A 13070-nucleotide genomic window follows, 5' to 3' on the forward strand; every position below is an offset into this window, starting at 1 on the left:
AGGCGGGGTGAAGAGGCACCCTCCCCCCCACCCCCGCAGACATGAATATTTACAACGGTTCTGAATTTCTCCTCCACCCGCCGGCCTCCCGGAAGCCTCCCCAGCCCGCCTCCCTCGGGAAGAGCCCCCAGGCCTTAAGAGTCCCCCGGTCGGCCCTCTGAGCTCGCAGCCGATTGAATGCCAGACGAAGCCATTTTTTCTCGTTTAAAACCCTGTTTCTTGATCAAGAGGCCTGCCTGGACTGCCGCATTTCGGAGGACGCATTTGTCTTTGTGCGAGGGAATGTTGAGCACTCAGATTTCAGCATCATTTCTCTCGGCGTTTGTTTCTTACGAATTTCGTCGTGGTTCCAAATCCCTGATAGGACTTCGGCTAGGAAAGGAGAGAGGACACCACTGCCTTTGTATTTGTGCGGGTCAGTAAAAGGGATAGATTTGAAAAAACACTGCTGAAGCCCCAACCAACAGTCAAGATTTTACACTTAGAATCCTTTCGATCTCTTTGGGGAGTGGTCTCCATGAATTTCAGCTCCCACCCCACATCCCAGGCTAAAGAGAAAGAACATGGTGATTTAATGGTATACATGGGAAAGAAACTGTCTCTCTGTGTTACTGTAGGGTCTGCATCTAAGTCTGATTTCCTAGTCCTTTACCCAGCTTTCCGGACCTGAGGTCTGAGAGGTCTGAGTGTGGCCTCCGCCTTTGTTCCCTTGTTCTGGGAGAGAGATCCAGCTCCCGGTACCACCACCTCCCTGAGCCCCATCAGGTGGGAAAACATTTCTAAAGACAGGGCCTCAGGAGCCTCTGGCTTCCTACCCGCCCCCCGCCCCCCACCATTGTGTTTTTCTTAAAGGAGCTACTTTAAAAATATTTTTAACATACACATCCAACTGGCTTCAGGAAAGGGGACTTGGAACCCATGAACACTTGGTCTTAGAGATTTAGTGGTTCTTGCTAATTCTTCCACTTGCTAAAAGCTAACAGTTCTCTAGTTTCCGTCTCAGAGCTGGCTGGGAGTTGGGGTCTGCAAGAGGATGGCAGCTTTCCCAGCCTCAGCTGGAGGCTCCTAAGGCTATAAGGGTGCCGAGGCCACATTTCCCAAGGGACCATGCTGGGCTCCAGGCAAAGGTGCCAGCATGGAGTATTTCCACAGGGCATAGCCTGTTTGAAAGAAGCCTGACCAAAACATGGCAAGGAGAGATCTTTTGTATTGAGATCTGAGGAGCCTCCTATTTCGGCAGGCACCCCATCCCCATAACAGCAAGCTTCAAAATTGGGGAATTAAGGCAAAATACAGAAGCCCTGGTGTGCAACAAGCTGAGAGTTCCCTTAAGGTTGGAGACAAGCTCAGATCTGCCTACAGTCCCCTTTCCTCCCACTTGGATGTTTCATACACATTTTGTTCATGGGCTTTTATGCACCATTTTCTGACCGACTTGGAAGCCATTTTCTCATTTAATGAACAGTCAACACCCGCAGTGAAACCACAACCAGAAAAGAAAAACGAATTTGGTGGCCTAAAATCATTAGGAGGGAATCTGAATTGTTTAGAAAAATTGACATCAGTCCCTTGACAACTTGGCTGGGACTTGGATATTTATTTCCATTCAAAACATTTCTATGTATCTGATATGTACAAGCTATTGTGGGTTTTTTTTTTTTGACAAAATCAGAACAACATAAAACATGCACAACAACTATTAGATAGCAGAGAAAATGCAATTAGTCAAAACATCAACTGAGGTCAGTTGGGCTGAGGCTTGGGGCTATGTGGGGTGCCCACTCCCCATCTAGGGCCTAGTCCCCCACTAAAAACAAGTCATCCGACTTTGGGAAGGAATCAACTCTTTGGCTGTCATACATCTCAGTTGAAGTTGGGGGGCGCTACTTCTCAGAAGGAGAGGGAAAAGAGGTAGGGGATGATAGAAGGAGCTGGAGGGGGGTGCTCAGTTTCAGTGAGGTTAAGACAGGACACCCCAGCACATGCAAAACACCTCTACCTGGCATTCAGGAACCCCAGCTGCAACAAAGCAAGCCCAGCAGGGCCCAGGGCCTTACAGGCTCCATGGAGGCAGGCCAGGCATGGGCTCAGGAAGGGCATAGCGCTGAGGCACAGAAAGGCCCCCAGTGGGGTTGTCTGGTGGTGAAGAGGGTGAGAGAGGGGAACTTCTCTCTACTTGGTCTAGAGCAGCGACCAGGGGCTGAGGATTTGAAGGGCCTCCTCCTTCACCCCCTGACTACTGGAGGGCCTCTCACCTCTGCCTAATTATCCTAATTCAAGAAAGACATGTCCGCACCCTTACCCACCTCGACAGGACAGCCATATTTACAGTTGGAACGTAGGACACCCTTATCCTTGCTCACTCCCTTCTCCTCCCCCTGGATATTTTCCCCACCTCTTAGTGCACTCCAGCCTCAAAGCAGACTAGCAGCTGTCCTCACCAGAGCTCAGTCCAGTTACAGAGTGCAGGGCTCTGGCCTAGGCGTGTATGAGGAGATAGGAGACGTAGGGGAGTTTTACCAGTACAGTCTAGAGATTTCAGTTTGTGGTGGAGCCTCAGCCTCCCTGCTCGAATCCATGGGAAGGAAGTATCCACCCCATTCTGCCCAGCTGTAAGGGTCAGCCCAGCCCAAAGTCGGAGGTGTCCATGAGTTTGTCCAGCCACCCCAGCCTTCTTCCCCTTGCCTTTCCTCCCCAAGTCTGAAGGTCTAGGGTAGCTTTTGTCCTCTGCAAGCAGCCAGGGCAGACAGGAGAGGGGCGGCACCCTTTCCTCACTCCAGAGCCACGATTCTGGCTTTGCCACAAGCGGCTTTGGGGGCAAAGAGACAGAATTGGGCCTGCAGCCCTTTCTACTCCTTCCCGGAGGCCTTCCTAAATTCAATTCCACTCTGTGCTCTAGTGAGGTGCCTGCTAAATTCAAAAAGAACTGGGGAGGAGAGGAAAGGGAGTCTAGGTGGAAGCAGAATTCCAAGTACAAGGGTGCTAGAGTGAGCCCCCGTGTAAATGCCCCGGACAAGAGCTAGGACAGGTGACCCCAGGCCCCCACTTGGGAAGCCTCAAGGCCAAGGTTGTGCTGCAACTTCTGCAGGCCCCTCCCAGAGATCGGAAAGCGTGGAGGCCCAACTGGCCAGGGCTCCTGGGCTGTAGACTGAGTGGGAGGGTACTTGGGACCAGCGGAGAAGGAGCGGAAGGAAAAGCCCCTAGTCCCAGTTCTTCCTCCACGCCAGGCCTCGGCTTAAAAGGGCAGGCCTGGCCAGCCGCGGCCACGCGGGGGGCTAGTATAGCGCCAGCGCCTGCTCGCGCAGGACCACGCGCTTCTTTTTCATACGCCGGTTCTGGAACCAGATTTTGACCTGCTGGTCGCTGAGGTTCAGCCTGTTGGACAATTCCTTGCGCTTCTGGCGGTTGATGAATTCGTTGAGGAGGAATTCGTTCTCCAGCTCCGCAATCTGCTGCTTGGTGTAGGGTTTCCGCTTCTTGCGGGTCCTCCCTGGGGCCGCCCCCCACGGCAGGCCTGCAACACAGCCCCAACCCAAGTCAGCCCTGCCGGCTGCTCCCAGTTGTCTGCCCGCCCCCAGCGGCTCCCTCCCTCTGCACACTCTCCCCTGCACCCCACCTCCCAGCCCAGCCCAGACTGGCCCAGGGAGCATGGCCACCGTTTACCGTCGGGCAGCGAAGGTCGCAGGCAAGAGGCGACGCCCGCCGCCTGCACTGTCATGTTCAAGTTGAGCGGGCCCTTGGTGTCGTCCTTGAAGCCGGCAGCGCAGGGGGTCCCCTCGAGCAGGGCTGCAGAGCCCGCTGCCGCACGGCCCACACCCGCGTAGTCGTACTTGGCCGCTTTGAGAGCAGCGGCCGCGGGGGCCAGGCTAGAGTCGGGGACGAAGGGCGGCCGCACACGGCCACGGTCCTCCGGCCCAGCGGCCACATCGGGCGTATAAAACTTGGCCTGCTCTTCGGGTCCATCCTTGGCGCCCAGGGGCTGTAGACCAAGCGGCCCGGAACCGGCCAGGTAGGGCTGCGAGAAGCTGCCGAAAGCGGTGGCACCGGCAGGCTGCGCTGGGGCGCAGGACGCGGGCGTGGTGGCCCAGGGCAGCGCCCCTCGCGGGTATGAGATGGGGGGGAGCGCGGCCAACTGGCCGCCATTCGGCCGCAGGTTGGAGAAGTAGAAGGAGTCAGGCGACTGCAGATTCAGAAGCGAGCCCACATAGCCCGCTCTGTAGAGACTGCGCTCACACATCTCCAACAAAGGGCTTCGGCTGCGCTCGCAGCAGTATTTAGTTACAACCGGGAATAAGAGGACAGGCTCAGACGATTGGACGAAACTTTGCCTGCAGGTTCTTCAAAGCCGGTCATTTCAGCACCGCCTACATCCCCCGACCCGTTTTCCCCCCCTTCAGGGTATTATGATAACTCCCGCAATATTCGATGGAGAAGGAGGAGGCTGCTAGGCAGAAGAACCAAGGAACGTGGAACGAAGGTGAAACCACTGTGAGTTTCCGGGCTCAGCTTCAGGAGCGGGGAACATTGGGTGCCTTTGCCCCAATGTCCCTTGGGATCCTTCTTGGTCTTGATTGGCTTTGCACTCCCCCTTCCCACTGGCTACCTAGACCAGGCTTGCTTCCACAAGCTTTAAGTTGCAGCTAAGGCCTTTTCTAGCGTTGTGCACCTCTGGCTAGGCTTGTCTAGAGAGTCCACTGTCTGGTGGGACCACGAGCTCTGTCCCTAGGCCTGAGCTATGTTACTCCTAGGCCGATTCCTTCCTGCCCCTGTCCCTCTGGAGAGGATTCTGCACTGGTCATGTTGCATCGAGGACCCACACACGGCCTGAACCCGGCATGCTCCAAAGGTTTGCTGATGGAGGAGAAATGCATCACAAACTCTGCCCAAGTTTGGTGCCCAGGAAGGTGGTTTCAAACCAATTCTGGTGCGCTTCTCTATGGCCAAGTCCTCTGCTCCCAGGAAATTTGCGGCCATCCCGGTCCGTGGAGAATGCTGGCCCAGGAAGGGGCAGCTGCATTGGCCAATCGTGGCCAAAGGCTACATTCCTTTTATTGCCAGGAGTCACCTTGGCGACTACGTCCTGCCAACCAGAACTCCAAGCTGTTCAACTCCTCTGCAGCGGGCAGAGCAGAACGAGCTCCCCGGACTTGGTGTGGAAGGACAGAAGAGCCAGAGTCACTCGGCGGGGAACAGCACGGCTCGCCCAGGCAGCAGGCTAGCGGCGTTGCTCCGCTCAGCGCCTCCAAGGCCGCTGGCGGGTTCGGAGTTCTGGCGAACAGGGGCCTGAGCAGGAGGGGCGGCGCTCCCTCGTCGGGGGCAATGTGGCAGCCCCCTCCGCAGGCCCTCCGGTTTAGCTTGGCCAGAGGGCTATGGGTCCTCCTCCCCTGCCTCGGTCCCAAGAAACCCAGCGGCCGCGTGACTGGCGGCCACCCCAACCTGCAGCCCGCCTCGCGGTCCCCGAGCCAAGCTGGAATTGGTTAGACCGCCAGCTCCGGCACGGAGACCACACAGGCGCCGCCGGAGGGCAAGGCTGACCACCGCGCTGAGACTTTATTGTGAGTTATGGCGACCAATTGGGCGGCTCTGGGGAACGCAGTCGGTCTCTTCCTCCCGCTCTAGGGCGGGGGTATGGGGTGAGGATGGGGATGTCCGAGACTCCCCAGGGTTCTGTCAGAGTTTCCTTACCAGCTCAGAAACAGAGGGAAAAAAACTCCACTCCCCGTCCTTGGGGGTGGGGGCGTGGGGGAGGTGTAGGCATAAGCTGCAACCTCAGTTCTTAGGGGCTTAAGGGATCCAGGCTCTCGTTTTGGGAAACTCTCCCTGTTTTCCAGGAGCTACAGACTCCCCAGGCCCAAAAGCTCCAGCTCCAGGGATCCCTGGAGTCTCATCTCCTCCCGTCTCAGCATGCAGCGATGCTCCGGTATTTCCAAGTCCAAGGGTGTCTTCTCCGGACCCTTAGGCAGCCGCACAGCAGCGGTTTACCCCTGGGGACTAAAGACATAAAGGCACTAAGTGAGCAATGAAAGACTAGAACAATTAGATTCCCTCCATTTCTCTTTGGCTCAGAATGGTGTTCATCTGCCCCACCTTATCTCCTGGGTTTGTAATTTCCGAGGTCCAGCAGGCAAAGTTGTACGCTGGGAGCTAAGAGCTTGGAGCTGAGGACTGCGCGGCGGGGCGGGGCGGGGGGCGGGGGCGGGGTGGAGGTGTTGGTGGGAAGGGCAGGAGGCTTGGCTGGTGAGCTGGAGAATGGGAGAGGATTTGGCCGCGGAGCTAAACCGCGAGTTCTGCCAATGCCGCCGACCGCCCAGGAGATGGCGAGCGAGCTCCACGCCTGGCGAGGCGCCGCCGCACGGTCAAGATCAACAGTGAAGGGCGGCACAGCCGGCCTGGGGTCGCCAGCCCGTGCGGTCACGGCCCGCTGCCAGGCTCCGCCAAGCGTCTCGGAAAGCCGGAGATCGTGGCAGCAAGGCTGGCGGGGACAGCGGAGTCAGAGGCACCCGGCAGGCTGCCAGACACGGGGAAGTGTCGCGGCCGCCCCTTTGTCTGGCGGTGCGTCCCGACTGCAAAAGCCTCCATCGCCTCCTGGATCACGCGTAGACGCGCGGGCCTGGAGTCTCCACCAGCGGCACTCCAAACCTGCTAGGTTTCAGACGCGTCCTCCCTGCGGCCTCTCGGTCTCCGCCCGAAGAAAGGCCTCTCTCCCAAGCTCCCTTCGCCTTTGCTCCCCGTGGGCCTCCCTACCAGCGCTCGGGCCACCTACCGGCTCCTCTCCTCCCTCCTCAATTCGGAATATAAAAGGAATGCATATAAATAGCAACGTCTTCATCTGTTATTGATTTAGCCATCAATTCAAATTCCACCGGAGAGCATTTGAGCAGTTTTAATCTTCAGCAAACCTCCCCATTTCTCCTAGGCAGAGTAAACTGACCAGCAAACTACGGATGAAAGGAAAACCTCCAGGCAATCCCCGCATCCGACAGGAAACCTCAGAAATGGACCTGAGAAATGGAGTGCGGCCCTGGAGTCTGGAATTTACCAAAAAGGAGGGAAAACGACGTTGGAAAAGAAGGGAAAACAGGCCTGCTTCAGATGAAAGCACATCTTGCGAGGAAAGCAACATGCTAATTAGAAACTCTTCCTTAAAGTGGAAGGTCGGGGTAGTTATGTCCAGGGTTAGTTATGTTCAGGGTTACTTCTCCAGAATTTGAGTCGTAGTCCGTTCTCTCTCTGTTTGCCTCTGTCTCCCTCTGTGTCTCTCTATCTCTGCCAGTTAAAACGAAGTTGGCCGCCCACAGCCAACCATCGATGCAAGATATGAAAGAAATCAAGCCGGGCCAGAGAAAACGAAAGTAGCTCCGGACCTTGGGTCTCTGCGTTTTCTCTAGCGGATCCATAAGGGAGCCCCCCCGCCATAAGAGTTTACATATTGTGTGAGGTTTTAAACATGCGTATTTAACTTACATACCAAAAAGTTAGCAACCACTAAACTGATTGTGCCTAGGCGCTAACAACACGAGGCACGCAGCTCCTCAGCGGCCATTTCCTTGAGTGGCAAAAAGGCCTCAAAAAAGCAAGTTCATTGGGCCTAAAAATTGCGTCTAGAGGTTTAGGGCGTATAATTATGGTTTTCAGTCCTCAAACGCTGTTTGGAGGCTGCTCGGAAAGGGCGATAAGGGATCAGCCTGAAATGTTTCTTTTTCAATTGCCAAATATGGATGTGTCTAATTTCAGGATCTTCCAAGAGTAGATATTTATAACAGCCTTTCTAGGAAGAACACCTTCAAGTGAGCACAATTTCCTACACCCAGACACAAACATACATATTGATTAAAAAAATAAAACTAGTTGAATAAAGTGATAATATTGAAAGAGAAGTAAAATTTTATTGGAGATTTTTTTTTTTTTGTCCGGTAAAAAATACCATTTCAGACACCGCAAATTATATTCTCATTTAAAGACATCACTACTTATGTTAAAGCCACAGGGAAAAGGGTGGAGAGGGGTGGCGGAAATGGAGTGGAGTTTCAGAGTAGAACTGTTATTGAGTTTCCTTCATCTATAGCGAACATCATAATGTTGAGGACAACAAGATTTTATAATAAATAAGAACACAAGAGGTAACACAAGCTTGGAAAAAGAAAATATATAAAAGACGAAGAAACAAGAGAGTTCTGTTTATTTGCATCTCCCTAGGAATAAAAAAAATCATTTTTAAATGCCTGAAGCACTGCACACATATCCCAGCTCACAGACATTTCATCTACAAAAATATCTCTTGGTTGTATAAATATGCAGCACTTTAAAAAGTAGTTATTTATCATCACATCATTTTTTTTTCCACCTTGAACTTTAGAGCTCCACATTTTCATATTTGTTAGATGTTTTAAAATTCCACGAGGGGCTCAATACATTTGTTCAGACAGTCAAGTTCTTCATTGGGTTCTGGACAAAAGTTCCCACCCTTGGCCACATTGATTCATTCTCTTTCAGGGGACTGAGGAGATCACTTCAGTTCTAGTCCCACAGACCCAGGGTCAAGGAGAAGGTGTGCATTTATACCATCCATGGATTACTCTCACATTTGCAGCCATTTAAATATCTGCATTCAGAGCTGGGGAAATGAAGGCATCCATGAGGACAAATTATTTTCAAATTAAAGATTATAAAAGCACAAATCGACGACATATACTAAACACATAGAAGTACAACAGCAAATGAAAGATCTGAAGTAGGGAAGATTGTCTTCATTTCAATATCGATACAAACCCTATTTAATAAGGTAGCTGCTTTTAAAGCCATCAGAGTACCTCCAGCCGCCTGTTTTTAGACTTTCCCAGTGACCTTAGAGCGCTGCCTGCCCAGAGCTGTTTCCACTTGCCTCAGGGTGACTGCTGAGAGCTAATGATTAAATTGCCCAATCACAGGATATGAATGACTGCAAATCGTTCTGCCCTAATAGATTATGAAGATAATCAGTGCTGGAAACAGGCATTTGAAGTAATTTAAGAGAATAAAACCCTAAAATCATAATGGCACTTCTGAAATTCTTTGGGGGGGGGTATTATTCAAAAGTACTTCAAGTCCTTTATACTGGCCTGGAGGGAGAAACAGAACATTAAAAACATCATAAAAAATAAACCTAGACAAGAACAAAATCAATAATAAGCAAGTAAGAAACAGAACTACAAAGTCAGGTTGGGGTAGCAAAAGGTTTTAGAGCCTGATAGGGGAAGAGAGAAAAACAATTCACAAAATTTGCCATGATTGGCAGGGAGGTGGGAGGAATTAAATACATATTCAAGTCTTTCCGAAGGTCTTTTGGAGACAACTGAAAGCATTTAAATTCTCTTTGACCAATCTGGTCCACATCAGGAGACAGTGTCTTTGAGCTTGGAGACGATTTTCTTGTCTTTCACTCTTCGGTTCTGAAACCAAATGGTCACTTGTCTCTCGGATAGGTTCGTGGCGGCTGAGATCCGCCGCCGCTTGTCCTTGTTAATGAACTTGTTAATGGCATACTCGTTCTCCAGTTCTTTGAGCTGCAGTTTGGTGTAGGGCACCCTCTTCTTCCTCCCCCGACGGTAGACACACATGTCTGGCTGATTTAGAGCCACATCCCCTGGTATTTAAAAAAAAAAAAAAAAAAAAAGCACGAAAAAAATTAGACCAGGGTTTCTGGGGGCACCACTGGGGACTGTGTGTGTACATTCGGAAGGGGTATGGAGAATAAAGAAAACCAGGCTGTTTGCATTTTATTATTGTTTACACAGACATATTATTTACACATTATTAAAGAAAGATTATTTACACTTCAAAGTGAAGGCCATTTGATGCTGATGGATCATCATGGTTTCTCAAACCAGCATCTTAACAAGCCTTCAATTTTATGGCATGGTTATTGTGGACAGTTACAAGGACAGTTTCTGCAAATGCCTGTGGCATACATACAAACAGTCTTTTAAAAATCCAGTTTGTTGTTGTTGTTGTTCAAGCTTTGATTTCTTGTGTTCCTGTGTTTGGAGGTTGTGAGCTCTTAGAAGCTTAGTGGTCACCCTGGGGCAGACGTGTGCTTCAAAAGTGGGGCCCAACACTGACACTTCTTTGGGGAGGAGGGGCCAAGGCCTGGGCAAAGGGCACGCAAAGACCTTCAACTGTGGGAGAAAAACAGGCTTGTACCCGCAGGCAGAAGAAAAGGGTTGTGAGAAAGTTGAAATCAAAGGAGAAATGTACAGATTTCAGGCAAACTGGACGAACTGTTCCATAGGTTAACCCTGGCCGGCCAGGAGGACTAGCGCAGCTCCCAAGTAGGGGCATACACTACTAGCGCTTTCTTTTCGTTCTCGCGCTCTCTCTCTCCCTCTTCCCTCCCCTCCCTCCCTCCCTCCCGGCCACCCCTTTCCCCCGTCGCCCCTACCTGGAAAGGAGGATTTCCAAAAATGGGAGCCCTGTGTCTGGTCCTTGGCACAGTACACCTGGCTGTTCCACCCGTTGGCCAGCGTCCAGGACTGGTAGCCCTCCATGGAGATGTACGCCTCGTGCCGAGGCTCCCCGGAACCGAAGGTGGACACCATGTCGATGTAGCCAGGCACGTGCTGGTAGGGACTCGTGTAGCCCTGGTAGAAGGACACCTCCTTGGCTCTTGCGGGCACCTCGTTGGCCGGTACGCTGCTGCTTGCCAGGCCCGACACGTCCATGTACTTCTCCACCGGGAAGCCTCCCAGCGAGGCGTGCGGCGACGACTTGAGAGCGTTTTGCTGTAAGCCCACGCCGTGCGACATGCGGCAACTGTAGTAGCCGTTGCCGAAGTGGTAGCCGTAGCCCAGAGCTGGGGCGCCCGGAGGCGCTGCAGCGGCCGCGCCGGGCGCGGGACACTCTTTGGCGGAGGGAGCCTCTGGACGCGCTGCGACCACAGCCGAAGATGACGACGACGAGGCGGAGCCCGCACGCTCCGAGGTCCCCGGGTATGCGAAGCCCGAGGCCGCCGCCGCCGCTGCCGCCGCCGCCGCCGCTGCCGCCGCCGCACGCCCGGAGTGTGTCCCGGCGAACACTGGCGCCGAGAGGAAGCCGCGACACTGGCCGGGGGCCGCCGCCGCCGCCACGGAGGAGGAGGAGGAGGAGGCTGGGGCCGCCCCGGCGGCCCCGCCGTCCGCCCGCAGCCCGTCCATGTCCCAGCTCCCGGCGCGGCTCATGGCCCGGCCCGGCCCGGCCCCGGCCCCGGCCCCGGCCCCGCGCAGGACACCATGGCGCGGCGCGCTTCCTCCCCTTTCTCTCTCGTTCTCTGGCTCCCGCCCTCTTCCTCTCGCCCTCTCTCCCTCTGCGAGCCTCCCGCCTCCCGCCCGCCCGCCCTCCAACAGGTTAGCTCATCGCGGGACGTTTATAAAAACGAAGTTCAGGTTGGGAGGGGGCCGGGGCCGGTCGGGGGGCCTCCTCCCTCCCCGAGGGCTCCCGCTCGGGGCCGCGCCATTGGCTGCGCGGGGCCACGTGGGGGTGGGGGCGCGGGAGAGTCTGGCTCCAGGCCGGGGCCCCGCTGGACCCACCCACCCCGGCCCCTACCCCTTCCCAGCCCCTAGCGCAGCCCACCGCCCCTTCCCGCCCTCCTCTGGACCCTGGCGTTTGCGCCGAAGCCAACCCCCACGAGCTGATTGCGCGACCGCCCATCCTAGGCCCTGTCTGCGACTGAGAAGGGCGCCGAGGCCTGCCGCTTGTTTCGGCCACGGCTGTTTTTGCCACCTCTCCTCGGATCCCCGAGCCGTACAACCAAACGAAGGCGAAGGACAGAGATGGTCAGAATGATGTGAAAACAGCCTGATTTTTGACCCTGTTGCTTAATCCCTTGGATTAGCTGACCTAGACCCCAAACCCGAGGGAGCTAATTTTCCCTACGTTAAGCATTGCTACCGGGCAAAGGCATTTCACGCATGTTCTCATAAAGGATCCTCCGAATTAAGACCAATTGGAGCAGACCCTCCCTACACACACACACACACACACACACACACACACACACCGTCCACCAGGAAAATGCCCACGAAGCGCCCTTGGTGCCGGGACAGAGACTTACAAGTAAGTCAAGCGGACGAAAAGACTCGGCCTTGACGCGGCGAACGTGACGATCTGCCCCAGGGAGAAAAGGACGGATGCCTGGTCCACACTATTCGCCTCTACACTCAGGCCTGCCGGGAGTCGCCTCCCGAACTGGGCTCCCCGGCCCTTGCTCAGATTCCCCTGGCCAGCAGCAAGACCCTGTGGAAAGCTCTTGGAGAAAGCCACTCTGCTGCCCGCCACGAAACTTCTGCGCCTCCCCTGCAGCCCAACTGCCTCTTGCATTTTGCAGCCACCACCCGCCCCCGCCCATTACTCACACCAATTAATTGAAAACTTCACTTTCCCAGGGACCTTTGTTTCGCTTTCTTTTCCAAGCTGCCAACTGCAGAGAACTGAGAGGGGCAAATTAGGAAGGAGTTTTTTTCCCCCCGCGAGCAAAGTTGGGGCTCCCGATAGGAGCAGCCAGAGCGACTGGGTCTGGTCTCCCGGGATAAAGTGGGCTCCTGTGACAAGCATCACAGCCCTGACCGGATTCATCCCTTCGTGCCATTTCTCAGACACAGAGCCCCAGCACTGCACCCCCCCCCCCCATCTTAGCCATTAATGGGGAGCTGGTATGTGTCCGGCTGTAGACTTAAGGCTACACCTTAGGATCAACGTTTCATTTGAGGAGTTGAAGGTGCTGGGTGGGGTTCAGGAGCCCTCAGAGTGAGCCCATTTGGTTCTGTAGTATCAACTCCCCAGGTCAGCCCATCTCCAAGAAAATTGTTCCCCTGAGCCTTGATTGGTGAAGCCAGCTTGTCACCCAGCCCTGCCATTCCTGGACCCAAGACATGACTGGATGGGGCAAGTAAAAACGCCAAAGAGGCCCTCCTGGGCCTGGCCTGGCATTGCAGGGTGGGCTGCTGGTGTTGGGAGTGTTGACACGCAAAACGCAGTAACCATAAAAGGCTCAAATAAAGGGGAAAGTTATGAGAGGGGCGCTGGAAAGGAAAAGCAGGGGAATTTGACCTTTTTGAAGT

The 13070-nt window shown here is 54.2% G+C and overlaps 2 protein-coding genes across 2 annotated transcripts; both read right to left on the reverse strand.

The window, feature by feature from the left end:
- Nucleotides 1-1582: 1582 nt before the first annotated feature.
- Nucleotides 1583-5530, reverse strand: HOXD12 (homeobox D12). Its single transcript, XM_019460347.2, has 2 exons — nt 3664-5530; nt 1583-3514 (listed from the first exon to the last, which is right to left on the reverse strand). The coding sequence occupies exons 1-2, from the start codon at nt 4235-4237 to the stop codon at nt 3276-3278; spliced, it is 813 nt and encodes a 270-aa protein (XP_019315892.1). The 5' UTR covers nt 4238-5530; the 3' UTR covers nt 1583-3275.
- Nucleotides 5531-8162: 2632 nt separating this feature from the next.
- HOXD13 (homeobox D13) lies at nt 8163-11192 on the reverse strand. The gene is made up of 2 exons (XM_019460257.2): nt 10418-11192; nt 8163-9622 (listed from the first exon to the last, which is right to left on the reverse strand). Exons 1-2 carry the CDS (start codon nt 11190-11192, stop codon nt 9372-9374), a joined length of 1026 nt encoding a protein of 341 aa, XP_019315802.1. The 3' UTR covers nt 8163-9371.
- Between the last annotated feature and the right edge of the window lie 1878 nt (nt 11193-13070).

The sequence above is a fragment of the Panthera pardus genome, unplaced genomic scaffold (genome assembly GCF_024362965.1).
Source record: "Panthera pardus isolate Hobbes unplaced genomic scaffold, ASM2436296v1 HiC_scaffold_10, whole genome shotgun sequence".
NCBI classification, from domain to species: Eukaryota; Metazoa; Chordata; class Mammalia; order Carnivora; family Felidae; genus Panthera; species Panthera pardus.

What these genes read in the sequence shown, in the direction of transcription:
- HOXD13 (XM_019460257.2), bottom strand. Translation starts at nt 11,192, where the DNA reads ATGAGCCGCGCCGGGAGCTGGGACATGGACGGGCTGCGGGCGGACGGC. An exon ending in TTGGAAATCCTCCTTTCCAG is followed by an intron (nt 9,623 to 10,417) that starts GTAGGGGCGACG and finishes TTTAAATACCAG; the next exon opens with GGGATGTGGCTCTAAATCAG.
- HOXD12 (XM_019460347.2), bottom strand. Translation starts at nt 4,237, where the DNA reads ATGTGTGAGCGCAGTCTCTACAGAGCGGGCTATGTGGGCTCGCTTCTG. An exon ending in GCGACCTTCGCTGCCCGACG is followed by an intron (nt 3,515 to 3,663) that starts GTAAACGGTGGC and finishes GCTGTGTTGCAG; the next exon opens with GCCTGCCGTGGGGGGCGGCC.